A 13699-nucleotide genomic window follows, 5' to 3' on the forward strand; every position below is an offset into this window, starting at 1 on the left:
TCACCCCACGCCAGCCAACCAGAGGCGTCGCCGTCCTGCACCTGTCCGGGTGTTAAAGGGGCGCGGGGATACCAGATACGGGGACAGTTCGTCCCAGCGGCTGGGGCACTGAGACACACGTGGGAGACACGGGTAGAAAAATAGCGTCTGCCTTTATTCAAGTCCTGTCCTCTGCCTCAGGCCCCATCCCGCGTCCCGTCCCCGGGGCCCGGAAGCAGCTGTCCAGGGCGGGCTGCAGGGCCCGGGATACCTGCTCCGCTCTCTCCGCGAGCCGCCAGGGGTGGGGGGCTGCGGGCCCCTGCAGGGTCCCCAGGAACTCGGGCATCTGTGAGGGCAGTGAGAAGACCGGCACGCTGCGGAACAGGGCGGGCACGGCGTCCGGGGACAGCAGTCTGTCGAAGTAGGCCCCGACGTAGCGGCCGGGCGCCCGACCCTGCAAGAAGTCTGGCAGCAAGCAGCTGAGCGAGGCGGCGAAGGCGTCGTGCGGGCCGTGAGCCCCGGGCGCCGACGTCGCGTCCTGCAGCCATTCGCGGCACAGCGCCACGGCCCCGGGCGAGAAGAGCAGGACCACCACGCCGCCCTCCTGCAGGGTCTGGCGCCGCTGCGCGTGGAACCAGGCCAGGGGCCCCTGCGCACTCAGTTCGCGGCGGCTCCACAGGTCCACGGCCACGCGCAGCGGCAGCTGGAACAGCGCCGAAGCCAGGGCGCCCACCAGGCGCTCGAAGCCAGCGTCGTCGGCGGAGTAGAGGAGCAGAGCCGCGCGGCTCCTGGCGGCCGCTGTGGAAAAGAACACAGCAGGAGCGGAGACGTGAGCTGGCCCGAGGCCCGGCCCTCTGGGGGCCGCCCCCCGCCCGGCGCTGGCTCACACTCACCCCCCGCGCGGACGTCCTCCTTCAAGAGCCTCAGCCACCCTGTGAGGGGAGAGGAGCGGAGGCAGGCGGTGAGCCCAGCCGCCGCCTTCTCCTGGCCAGCTCCCAGGTCCACTGGAGTCCTGCCCCTGGGGAATGGGGAGCCGGGAAGCGCTCACCTTTCACGTGGTTCTTTTTGAGGAGGAGGAGAAGGAAAAGCACAGCGGCCAAGAGTAAGCAGGCCATCCAGACCAGGGCCCAGCGCCGGTGGATGTCTAGGAGACCCAGGGGAGAAGACAGGCTTGTTAGAGACCCCCACTTCACGAAGGAGAAAAACGAGGCTCAGAGAAATGAAGAGATTTGCCCGATGTCCACAGCTCACAGGGTCAGTGTATGAACATAGATCCATTTACTTGGGTGACCTTGGATAAGTGACTTCCCCTTCTGCCTCAGTTCACCTCTGTAAAATTGGGATAACAATAATATCTACTTAACAGGATTGCTGTGAGGACTATATGTATTAATACACATAAAGCACTGAACAGGGTGCTGGGCATATTAAGTGCTCAAATGTCAGCTAAGATTATCGACTCCTAAGGGACTTCCCTGGTGGTCCAGTGGCTAAGGCACCGTGATCCCAATGCAGGGGGCCTGGCTTGGATCCCCGATCAGGAAACTAGATCCCACATGCCCAACTAAGAGTTCACATTCTGCAACTAAAGATCCCGCATGCCACAGTGAAGATCCCACGTGCCACGACTAAGATCCAGCGCAGCCAAACACATAAATAAATAAATGTTTTTTAAAAAAAGATTATTGCCCCCTAAGCCTAGGGTTGCTGGACCCTTGACCTCACTCTCTTGGATGACCGCAAGAGCCTTCTAACTGGTATTTCTGATTCTTCTATGCCTCTAATTCATTACAACATGGCAGCCCCAGAGATCTTTTTTTTTTTTCAATAAATGTATTTATTTATTTTTGGCTGCGTTGGGCCTTTGTTGCTGCATGCAGGCTTTCTCTAGTTGCGGCGTGCAGGGGGCTACTCTTCATTGCGGTGTGCGGGCTTCTCGTTGCGGAGCATGGGCTCTACGTGTGTGCGCTTCAGTTGTTGTGCAGGGTCAGTACTTGTGGCGCACGGGCTTAGTTGCCCCGCGGCATGTGGGATCTTCCCGGACCAGGGCTCGAACCCGTGTCCCCTGCATTGGCTGGCAGATTCTTAACCACTGTGCCACCAGGGAAGTCCCCCCAGAGATCTTTTTAAAATACAAATTTGGGGGCTTCCCTGGTGGTACAGTGGTTAAGAATCTGCCAGCCAATGCAGGGGACACGGGTTCGAGCCCTGGTCCGGGAAGATCCCACATGCCGCGGGGCAAGTAAGCCCGTGCGCCACAAGTACTGAGCCTGTGCTCTAGGGTCCACAAGCCATAACTACTGAGCCTGCATGCCACAACTACTGAAGCCCTCGCTCCTCGAGCCTGTGCTCTGCAACAAGAGAAGCCACCACAATGAGAAGCCCGCACACCTCAATGAAGAGTAGCCCCCGCTTGCCACAGCTGAGAAAGCCCACACGCAGCAGCAACAAAGACCCAATGCAGCCAAAAATAAATAAATAAAAAATAGATAAATTTATTTAAAAAAATACAAATTTGATTATAGCCTTTTGGGAAGCTCCTGCTACTCTTAACATAAAATCCAAATGGCTTACATCGGCTCCCAAGGCCCTACATGGCCCTTGCATCCTAATCTCATGACGGAGGCCTATCTCTCAAGACCCTCCAGCCACATTGGCTTCCTTGGAGTTCCTCAAAAAAGCACCCCAGAGTCTTCACAAAAATGCATCTCTTCCCCCTTCATCTCGCTCAGCCTTCAGAGTTCACCTCCAACCTTTCCCCTGAACTAGGTCAGGTCCCCATTATATGCATTCAGGGCTTTGGACACTTTTATAGTGAATGCTTCAATAGCCCACACTTCCTAAATGATTGTTTAGCTAATGTCTTTCTAGTTTCTATGGCTGGCATGGAGACAGGGAACGTGTCTCTTTGGTGATGCTGGGATCCCTGCAAGCGCCCCTTGTGGTGTTTGAATTAATGAAGGAATGACCCTCTGATTGAAAGGCTAAGGCCATTGTGTATGCTCCCCCCAGGAATGGTCCCTGTGAAGATTCCAGCTCCTGGTGCAGAGAAGAAGGGCAGTTCTTGTAATACTCACACTTTTCCATGGGGCAGGCCCATAGTGCTCCCAGGTCATCGTCCCACAGCTGTAAGACACAAACAAAACCAAATCCAGAGCCCCCAGCTTGGTATTCAACACCCATCAAGTGTGGTCCCAAATTTCCAGCCTCAGCTATGCATGTTTCACACACACACACAGCAGCCGCAAGCTGCTCTGCCTTTGCTTATGCTGTGTCTATTTCCTGGACTGTACCTTGCTACTGGTGCCAGATTGGGCCCACATGAAAAGACCCTTCCTTGAAGCTCTCCCTGGAACCCAAAACTTAGCACATTGGTTATTAGCTGTCTTAACCCAATGGTTATCTCTTTGCTGGTCTCTTCAGCCATGAGCAACTTGGAGACAGGAACTATGCTTCTTCAACTCTTAGCTTCCCCGGGGCTGGACACAAAATAAGCACACACAGATGGTGGGTGGATGCTAGAGGGGCAATGAGGAGGCCCCTGCCCCTGAAGAGTGACAGTTTTCCTGCTAGGCACAGGAAGAGGTAGAAGAGGTTGAAGACAGGGTTTGAGGCCTGTTGCCTTTGGGCATTGGGGAGGGCCCTCCTGCCACCTACTCACCTGAAGACACTGGCCTGACTGCACATCTTGTAGTAACGGCTCTCCAAGACGAGCTGCCCTCTGCCAAGCCAAGGGATGGGTGCTGTCACCTAGAGGCACCACACCTAGGAGGCCACCAGGCTACAGCTGGGCAGAATAGTAGGGGGGAGGGTCTGGGAGACTTTTCAGAGGCCACTGAGAACAAGGCCCAGGTCTGAGTTACCCCTACATTCCCAGAGACCAGCACAGGGCCTGGCACAGAGGAGGGGAAATTGAATAGTGAAAATTTGAGGCCAGGTTTGAAGTGGAGCTGGAAAGGGACATGAAGGAGGGTCCCCCATCCCTCACCGTGGACGCCCTGCTAAGCAGTGGAGTGCAGCCACTGGGTTCCAAGGCGCAGAGTGATCTGTTGTCCTGGGGGCCTCGTGTCTCCACGAGCAGCATGTCATCCTTGAGGGGCCCCAGGGAGTCTGGAAAGGGTGAGAGCCCACTCTGAGTGAGACCCAACCTGGTTGAGGGCTGCCACTCCCCTGCCCCATGCCTGACTTTCACCCCCAGGAGCTGGCACCTCCAGGGTCCACCCCTATTGCAGTGGCCCTGCCCCAGCCTCCCCCAGGTCCCACTCACCAGCCCACAAGCACTCTTGTAGCTCCTGCTTCTCCCAGGTGCTCACCTGCTCAGAAGGGGCCAGGGTTAGGGGCACGAGGAAAAGCAAAAGCTGAAGCCAGAAAAACCAGAAGAGAAGGGACAGACAAGGGGAGGCCTGTCAGGTTGGGGGGTGGGGTCTGGACTCTGGACTTGACCTTAGGCAGAACTGGGTTCAAGGCTGAGTAATTAGGAATCACTCCATCTTTCTCAGCCTCAGCCTTGTGAGGTCATCTGTGCTAAAGGGCCTTACGGCCATAAATTAACTCTTTTCAGTTCTGACAGAACACTTTATACACTCCCTTCTCACCTAACCACCTTCTCAAAGAGGCTTCATCTGACTGCCCCTCTTGAAATTGCAACTCCAACCCTCCTTTATCCTTCCCCACCTTTTCCTATAGTATTTATATACAATTTTAACATACTGTATAATTTACTTATTATGCCTATTGTCTGCCTTTTTCCATTACAACATGAACTCTTTAAGGGTGAGAACATTTATTGGTTTTATTCACTGACATCTATTCCAAGAGCCTAAAACAGTGCCTGAAACATAATGGCTCAATAAATCTGGAATTAATATTTTTATAACTACCCTTCGAAGTTATAAAGCAACCCATTTCTACAGGTAGAGAAATAGGATAATTATAGCAATAATCAAAGCAGTTAACATTTATTGAGAATTTAGTTTGTGCCCGTTGCTAAGATGAAGCATTGTTTAATCTTCATAACCACTCTATGAAGTATTCAATAGTTACTATTATCATCCCCATTAAACAGATGAGGAGACTGATGTTCAGAGAGGTGAAGTGCCCAGGGTCCCGTGCCATGCACCGGTAAAGTAAATAGTGGAACCCCTAAAGAGGAAGCTGGTAACCACTTTGCTCCAGGGACCCAAGGATAAAGTGGATTCAGAAGACAGTGACTGGGAGTCCGGGAGGTCCTGACCCCAAGCCTGGCTCTCTGGCGCCCCTTTCTTGCCTGGACACAGATGTTGGGGTGGCCTTTCAGCAAAGGGAACTCAAGAGCCTTCTGTGGAAAGAGGGTAATGGGTGGGGTCATTAAATTTGGGCCCCTAGGTTCCCCTTCCTTCCCCAACCCCGGGAACCTCCTGCCGCCTCACTTACATTCACAGTGACATTCTCTCGGGGCAGCGGTGGGACCAGCGGCTGGCAGGGGCCCCCATCCGGTGCCTGCCAACACAGTGTGGCCTCAGCGGGTAGTGAGCACGGCGCGTCCAGCCGCCAGGCCCGCGGGGGCAGCAGCTGCAGCCGGGCGGCACGCCAAAGGTTCCGGTGTGCACGGGGGTCTGCAGGGAGAGGGTCTGGTTACTGCGTGCCACCAGGTCCCGCCCGCACTGCTCCCGCCCTGGCAGAGCCGGTCCACTCACCCTCCCTAAAGGGGCAGATGCTGGTCCTGACAGAGTCGGGCTCTAGACGCCATACCTAGAAAGGAAACGGGGCTCCACAGGTCAGTTCAACCCAGCTGAACTAAACCCTGGGGATGCATTCACTCAGCCCATACAGTCAGTGCTCCTTGGCCCTCCGTATTCGCTGTTCTGCATCCTCGGATCAAAAATATTCCGGGGAAAAAAATTCCAGAAAGTTGCAAAAAGCAAAACTTGGATTTGCCTGCAGGAAACTGTTTACATAGCATTTACATTGTATTAGTTATTATAAGCAATCTAGAAATGATTTCAAGTATACAGGAGCATGTGAGTAGGTTATGTGTAAATACTACACCATTTTATATTATATAAAGGACTTGAGCATCTGCAGATTTTGGTATCCACAGAGATCCTGGAACTAATCCCTCTGGGATACTGGATATGGAAGGAGGATGTATTTCACCAACATATGCCCAAGTCTTTTTGCCCTTTACAAGGGCCTAGAATTGCACACATTTATTCTTCCAGCAAGCCCTATGCCAACATTTGGCAACATCTTCACTCGACAAATTTTTAATGAGTACTTACTATGTGTCTTAGCACTGTGATAGGCATAGGGACTTTTAACAATTAAATCCACAATCACTTTGTGAGAACCTACTTAGCACAGGTTCTCAGCACAGCGTTAAGGACACATCCATTTATTCATTTTTTCTTCCAATAGACATTTTTTTTTTTTTTTTGGTTGCGTTGGGTCTTCATTGTTGCGTGCGGGCTTTCTCTAGTTGAGGCGAACAGGGGCAACTCTTCATTGTGGTGCACGGGCTTCTCGTTGCGGTGGCTTCTCTTGTTGCCGAGCACGGGCTCTAGGCGCACAGGCTTCAGTAGCTGCGGCTCGCGGGCTCTAGAGCGCAGGCTCAGTAGTTGTGGCACACGGGCTTAGTTGCTCCATGGCATGTGGGATCTTCCCGGACCAGAGATCGAACCCGTGTCCCCTGCATTGGCAGGCGGATTCTTAACCACTGTGCCACCAGGGAAGTACCCAACAGACTTTTTAAGTGCACCCATTCTTGGCTTAGCCCTGTTCTAAAGCACTAGAGATAATAATTTATACAACAAATGTATAAGAGCACCTACTACGTAGCAGGCATTGGGCTTGGCAGTGAGGACATTTATATCACAGCAAACATTTCATGAGTGTCTGTTATATGTCCTATCACTGTGCTAGGCAGTAGAGTTTCACTCATTCACTCATTCGTTCACTTAACAAACTTAATTAGCACCCACTACATACCAGTTATTATGCAAGGCTCTGGAGAAATTACTAAATTAGAATAGATATCATTTCCTTGTTTTCAAGGAAATTACAAATTCACAGTTGTAGTAAGGATAAGACATGTATACAAATTAATAAATCAATCACTCATTTATTGAGGATTTGTGGTATGCAAGAAGAGACAGGTGCCCAAATAAGAAAACAAGTGATAAATGATAAATAGAAAAGAAAAGACAGAAATGCAAGAAGATTTGGAGACAGAAGAGGCCAGGAGGTTGGGCAAAAGCTTTGGGAAAGAGGTGACTGGAAGGATTGAGGTGTATGGAAAAGAAGGATTGGGGTGTATAGAAAAGAAGTGAGGGCATTTCAGGTAGCGGGAATGAGAGACATTAATGTCAGAGGTAAAACAGATGGGACCTGATGACCAATTAAATGTATAATCAGAGGGAGAATATATTATTATAACATATATAAGCTGGAAGTGGCACACTTCCTTATAACAGCCCTGTGAGGCTGGTACTGTTTATTCCCATTTTACTGATAGGAAACAGGCTCAGAGAGGTGAAGTGACTTGTCCAAGGTCACACAGCTAGCAAATGGCAAGTCAGGATTCAAATAAGTCTGAGTTCACAGCGCACGCTCTACTCTCCAGGGGAGCACAAAGAAGGAATTGGAGGAGTAGTGGAAGCCTTCAAGGGGGAGATGACATCTGAAGGGGGCCTTGAAGCACAAGTAGAAGTGCTGGGGATAGAGGATCACGAAGAGCATTCAGGGCATGTACAAGCAGAAAACATAGGACAGCAAAGTGCAAGGGAGGGCCAGTCCCCCTAGGGAGCCACAGTTTCCATCTCAGAGAGGAGTGTGGAGGGTGGGGAGACCAGGAAGGTGAGGGCCAACCGTCTCACCAGTTCCCTAATCCCTGTCCCCGGGCACCCAGCTGGACTCTGCTCCTACCTGAATACAGAGGCAGGGAACCAGGTCTGTGTGGTTCAAGGTAATGGTCTGCGGCCCAGTCTGTGGGAGAAGCAGAAGGAGAGAAGTTGAAGAAGATGAGGAAGAGGAAGGCGGGAAGCCGAAGTTAAGGACACCGGGCAGGCAGCCGTTCCCCCACCAATGTTCCTTGCTTCGGGTGTGGGTGGCTGTGTCCTTTTCAGAGGTGCCCTATGATAATGCGCTTGCAACTTCAGCACAAGCATCGGCCTGCAGTGGGAATGGACCTGGGGAGGGAGAGGCCTCACCAGGTTTCTGTGCCACCAGGGTTTTGCAGGGCCCGGGACCTGGTTCCAGTACAGGGAGAGGCCAAAGCGCTGATCCTCAGGGATGTCCACCACCAGGTGCACGTCGTTGCCATCTGCAGACACGTTGAGCACGGGCAGGGCTGCGGAGGAGGCAAAGAGAGAGACTTCCTTCACCTCTTCTGTACACCCAAGCCTGGGTCACATCCACCCACTGCCCCTTTGGAGTTTCCGTCAAAGCCCTTAGACTAGGAGGCCCCTGGAGGGCAGAGCCTGTGTCTCCATGTCAGACCAGACTTCAGCCACAGCCCAGGACTGAACCCATGTAGGCCCCAGTATGGGGTCTGGAGAGGGCTCTTCTTCTTGCTTCTCCCTCTGCAGCCAGAAGTACCTGTAACCACTGTAAAATAAATCATTCTCCTCTGCTCAGAACCTTCTGATGGCCCCCACATCACCCCAGAGTCAAAGCCAGAGTCATTACAGTGGCTTGCAAGTCCCTCCCCAGTATGGCTGCTGTGAACACTCTAACCTCATTTCCTAGCACTCTTGTCCTTAATTAACCTGCTGCAGACACACTGTCCTCCTTACTAATACTTAAAAACACTAGACACACTCCTGCCTCAGGCCCTTTGCACTGGCTATTCCCTTCACATGGAACCCTCTTCCCTCAGATACCCCATGGCTCCTCCCTCACCTCCTTCAGGTCTTTTGCTCACTGACCACTCCAACTCCCAACCTCTCTATCCCCCTTCCCTGAAATTTCTCCATAGCACTAATAACCATCTAACTTATTGCATATTTCACATCTCCATGTGTTCATCGTGTCCTCCATCACCCCCACCCTGACCCTGACTCCCAGCTAGAACATCAGCTCTGTGAAGGCAGGGATTTTTGTCAGTTGTTTTTTTTTTTTTTTAATTGGTTTGTCTCCAGTGCCTAGGGCTATTCCTTGAGCAGGGTAATGACTCAATAAATATCTGCTGAATAAGTGAATCAGTGTCTACCAAATGAATAAAGACATGAAATCCATGTTGTGTATCTGTATCCTCAAACCTCTGGTGCTGAGTAGTCTTTAATGAATTACCAAAGAGGCATCAAGCTTAAGTTTCAGAACCCAAATAGAAAATGAAGTTGAAATCTTTTGAGTTCAAAAGCATCACAGTGTTTCTATCTCCATGTGGCTGGTAGTTATGCAAGTGTATACATATGTAAAAATTAATTGAACTGGACATTAAAATTGGTGCACTTTACACACTTTTCTGTATGTATGTTATACCATGATAAAAAAGAAAATACAAAACAAAAATATGAACAAAACAAAGTCCAAATAGTACATGAGAAAAATCATCAGAACCTTGAGTTTCTTAGCCCTTATTTTATGATTTAATATTATTTTTATTTTAATATATGGGGGCGGGGTGCACCATAATCTTGACAATGTTTTGGGCCACTAGATGTTCCTGGTACTAATAAATATTTGTTCTAAGAAGTGAGAGATTCACCTTTATATTCTAAATGTCTGGCACTGAGTAAGAGCTACCGCAGTTCTTTTGTGATAAAATGAATGAATGAATAAATGAGCTCTGTGAGCCTCTGGGATGTGGCAGCCAGACCTGAAGTTCACTCCAAGGGTCCCTCACACTCCAGACCCACCCCCACCCTCCTCCCAGCCCTGCTGGCCCTAGCTCCTACCCCAGCAGCTCTGAATGCTGTCCCGGACTTCAAGACCCCTGCAGTCTGGGGAGAGATCACAGAAAAGCCTCTAGTGGGGTTGGGGGCAAAGAAAGAATGGGGGCAATCCGACCCATGGGGAGCCCTGGGAAGGGCTCCCTGTCCCCTCAATACCACCCATATATATTCCAGTGCCCAAAGCACCTTCCCCAGACACTGGGAAGCAACGTCACCTGGGGAGAGGAGGCATGAGGGACTGACTATGGGCAGCTGGGAGTGAGAGTGCCTGAGAGCGGCCGGGACGAGGAAGGGGGTTAAAGCAGAAGGGCAGTGGCCGGTGGGGAGAGAGACTAAGGGGCCAGCACTCGGGGCCCCTCAGGCTGTGGGGCCACTTACCAGGCAGCTGCTGTGTGAGATTGAGTTCCTTCTGGTACCGGGGCTGAGTGTAGGACCAGATTCGCACCTCAGCCCCCAGGGCAGCCTCGAAGCACTCAAATACTACAGAGCCCTGTGAGGAGAGGGTGGCGGAAGGCTGGTGGTATAGGGCTCAGAATTGAGGCTCCTCTCCATGGTCTGCTCCACTCACCCTCTGCCCTATTCCCAAACAATGACTATTCATACTGTATGGCCCCCAATTCTGCTGCGAACATGTCCTCAAAGGCCTCTAGTTCTAAAGCACACAGCCTCAGGAGGGGTGGCAGCAGGGCCAGGATTAGTGCCCCCACTCTATTAGTCCTTGCCTCATCCCTGCTGTTCCAGGTCACGTGCCAAAGCTAAGGTGATCAGAGACCCCAGACCCCAGCGCAAATGTGGGAGGCCCTCCCCACAGAAGTCGTTCTCACTCCCAGTGCCTCAGTGGGCCTCATGATTGCCCTGTGAGGGGGACCAGCAGGTGATCTCCCATTATTTTCCAGGTAAGACGATACAGACTGGGGGCCGGGGACAGGAGGGAAGTCAAAGTTTGAGTGACTTGGCCCAAGTGGAGATACATATCCCAACCATGAGCAGCCCCCTGAGGCTGGGAGAAGCTCCGCAGGGGTACAGACATGGTACATGTGGGGCAGCCACGGACAGTATGGCAGGGAATCCGGAAAAGTGGATTCAGCCCACAGACCTCCCCTCTGCAAGCCTCAGCTTCTCTATCTGGAGCATGAGGGCAATAATAATGTCTAGTTCATGGGGGTAGTTTTGAGGATTACAACAGAAAGGAAAAATTAAACTTTCTGAGACTCTTCCGTGTTGGGTATTATACCAGGTGTTTTATACATATCAACTCATTTTACTCTCATAACAGCTATGTGAGGTAGGACTATTCTTTTTTTTTTGGCCACACCGGGTGGCCTGTGGGATCTTAGCTCCCCAACCAAGGATCGAACCCGGGCCCTCGGCAGTGAAAGCGCAGAATTCCAACTACTGGACCACCAGGGAACTCCCGAGGTAGGACTGTTCTTTTTCCCACTTTACGGACAGGAAAACTGAGGCATAAAGGACTGAAAGAATTTGCTCACAGCCCTGCTAGAATCAGGACCTAAAGAGATAATGCACGTGAAAACCCTTCATAAATTCATTATTATTTCGCATACCACAGACTGACCAGGCTGCACGAGGGCAGCAGGCACTCGCACCTCCAGTAGGACGCAGCGGGCAGTAGGGTAGGCCTGGAAGGAGAGCACGACGTGGGCCTGGAGAGAGGCTGTGAGCAACAGGGCAGGGGGTCGGTCAGGCTCAGGGGCCCTGGGCAAGGCTCTGGCGAGGGGCAGTTGGGCCAAGCCGGCTTCTCCTCACCGTTCTTAGGCTCCTCGATCGCTGGGTCCTCTGCAATTCCAAACGTCTCTTCATCTTCAGGCTCTTCCCAGTACCCTGGAATGACCCGAGAGCAAGGCTCAGATCTAGCCCCAGCTCTGGTTTTGGGTTCCTTCCAGGAAGCTCAGTGCTAGGAAGCAGAGGCCAGGCTTGGGGCCGGGGGTGTGGGCGGGGAGACCAGTGTGACCTGGGGGTTCCGTTGGCCAGTGTCCTCCAGGAGAATACTGAGGATGCCCCGTGCTTCCTGACAGACACCCTCCCTGGTCTTCGTGCCCACTCCAGACACACTCACATGCACCAATGCCCAGTCATGGGATGACAGGCTCACCATGCACAGCCAAGTGGACATCCACACGCACACAGAGGTCACAGTCGGTATCCTTGTAGCACCTTAGCACCAGCTCTGTCTGCAGGCCTGTGGGCACCAGCACGGGGCCTGGGGCAGACACGAGGCTCCCAGGCAGGCAGAGCACATCACCATCTGTGTGTGAAGGGTGGGGTGGGAGCTGAAGCTTCTCAGACCCAGAATCTGGTTGCACCTGACAATCCCAGAGGGCCAAGGAGCTTTGGGCTCTTCCTGGGCTGAGGGTAGGTGGTGAGGGCATGGGACTGAACAGCTCCCCTCCCTTCTGCCCACCTGGGAAGATCTTTCCTCTCTAAAAATAGGGCTACTTACCCCAGAGGTGGCAGGAAAGGCCCTGGGAAGGAGGTAAAGACAAGTTAGAGTTTATGCGTCCAAATGTAACCACCTTTTCCTGAGGCCCCCCCACCCGCCTACCTCTTTCTAGGGCTCCCTTTTCCAAGTCCCTCCCAGAAGAGCTCAGGCCCAGCTCTTGCCCCCTCCCCATTCTTCTCTTACCCCATCAGCACCCGACAGACCAGCCAGGGCAGTTCTGACGGTGATGGCAGCGGCAGGAGCCAGGCTAGGGCCTCAATGGCCGCAGACCGAGCCCTGAGCCTTCCTCAACACTCCTACAGTCCCAGACTCACCGGAGAGCAGCGGGCAGTGTCCTGAGGCCCCGCAACCCTCTCTAGAGAGAGGACCACAGGGTTTCGGCCCAGTGCCAAGGACAGAAAGAACCAGGGCACAGGCATCTTCCAGGTGCCAGGCAGCACCCAGGCCTGAGGCCCTGTCCTGCCCGCCCCCCGAAGGGGGGCTGACACCACACCTCTTCTCCCACTCAGCTGCGTGCCTGCGGGCAGGAGGGGCCGGAAGCCCTCCCCAGTCTCGGGGTCCCGGCGCTGGGCCGCTTGCGCACGCCCTCTCCCAGGAGTCGTGACTCCCATCCAGTCCCTGCCAGAGTGCTTTCGTTTTGGCTCCTGGCAGGCAGCCGGCTGTTCCCGCCCCGCCCGGCCCCTCCCACCAACACCAGGCCTGGGAGCCAGCAGCCTGGACCTGAGTGGTGGCCTCACTCCCTCCCTCTTTTCCTCTCCTCCTCTTCCCCTTCTCCTCCTTCTCTGCTGACACCTGGCTGGGAGGGGCCCCTGGAGAGGGTGGTGGCCTAATGGCTGAGTGAGGGAGCTCTTACTCACTCTGGGAGTCCCTAAGGAGGAAGTCTCCATTGAGACAACCAAGGCCTTAGGCAATCCTGGGGCATTTGCACTTCCCACGTGACTCTGGGATCTTGGTGTCCACGGGGCCCCTCTTACTGGCCACCCCAGGTCCCTTCAGACATTCCCCTTGGGCCTCACTGTGGGACACGATCTCTAAAGACAGGGACAAGGGGCACCGTAACATGAGCTTTTCGCCTCTTCCCGGCCTATGCTCAAGCGAGGGGAAGGGGTGGATGGGACCCAGGACCCAGAGCCAGGAAGACAGGGTCCTATTTGTGCTGTTGCCATGGGCTGGCTGCGTGACTGTGGCCCCACACCACCTTTCTGAACCTGTGTTTTCTTCTCTTCTCTCTGAAGAATCACAGTGAGGATCAAGGAAATTTCCAGGGAGACACTGCTTGTGAGAATATGACAGACATGGATGTGGATTTGGGCCCAGAAAATGATGCATAACAACCGCCAGGCAGGGTCTTGCTGACCCTTCCCCCAACTCAGCACCCCGGGCACAC

General features: G+C 53.1%; 1 protein-coding gene across 17 annotated transcripts; it reads right to left on the bottom strand.

Moving 5' to 3' along the window:
- Positions 1-133: 133 nt before the first annotated feature.
- On the bottom strand, positions 134-13199 carry IL17RC (interleukin 17 receptor C). Of its 17 annotated transcripts, none has more exons than XM_033437302.2 (19): positions 12627-13199; positions 12313-12334; positions 11965-12117; positions 11619-11693; positions 11459-11526; positions 10230-10341; positions 9855-9899; positions 8166-8305; positions 7882-7941; positions 5655-5709; positions 5392-5573; positions 5213-5296; positions 4247-4292; positions 3968-4089; positions 3641-3700; positions 3057-3105; positions 1028-1123; positions 873-911; positions 134-777 (listed from the first exon to the last, which is right to left on the bottom strand). In XM_033437302.2, the coding sequence occupies exons 1-19, from the start codon at positions 13197-13199 to the stop codon at positions 158-160; spliced, it is 2601 nt and encodes an 866-aa protein (XP_033293193.1). In that variant the 3' UTR covers positions 134-157. The 17 variants fall into 17 exon arrangements, with proteins under 17 accessions (XP_033293193.1, XP_033293192.1, XP_033293191.1 ...); XM_033437301.2 differs by having other exon boundaries at positions 5246-5296; positions 11417-11526; XM_033437300.2 differs by having other exon boundaries at positions 11417-11526.
- Positions 13200-13699: the final 500 nt, after the last annotated feature.

Source organism: Orcinus orca, chromosome 10 (assembly GCF_937001465.1).
Source record: "Orcinus orca chromosome 10, mOrcOrc1.1, whole genome shotgun sequence".
In the NCBI taxonomy this organism is placed as follows: Eukaryota; Metazoa; Chordata; class Mammalia; order Artiodactyla; family Delphinidae; genus Orcinus; species Orcinus orca.

What these genes read in the sequence shown, in the direction of transcription:
- IL17RC (XM_033437292.2), bottom strand. Translation starts at nt 13,199, where the DNA reads ATGGAGACTTCCTCCTTAGGGACTCCCAGAGTGAGTAAGAGCTCCCTC. An exon ending in CCTTTCCTGCCACCTCTGGG is followed by an intron (nt 12,118 to 12,312) that starts GTAAGTAGCCCT and finishes CTTCACACACAG; the next exon opens with ATGGTGATGTGCTCTGCCTG. An exon ending in TGTCCACTTGGCTGTGCATG is followed by an intron (nt 11,694 to 11,964) that starts GTGAGCCTGTCA and finishes GGGTCATTCCAG; the next exon opens with GGTACTGGGAAGAGCCTGAA.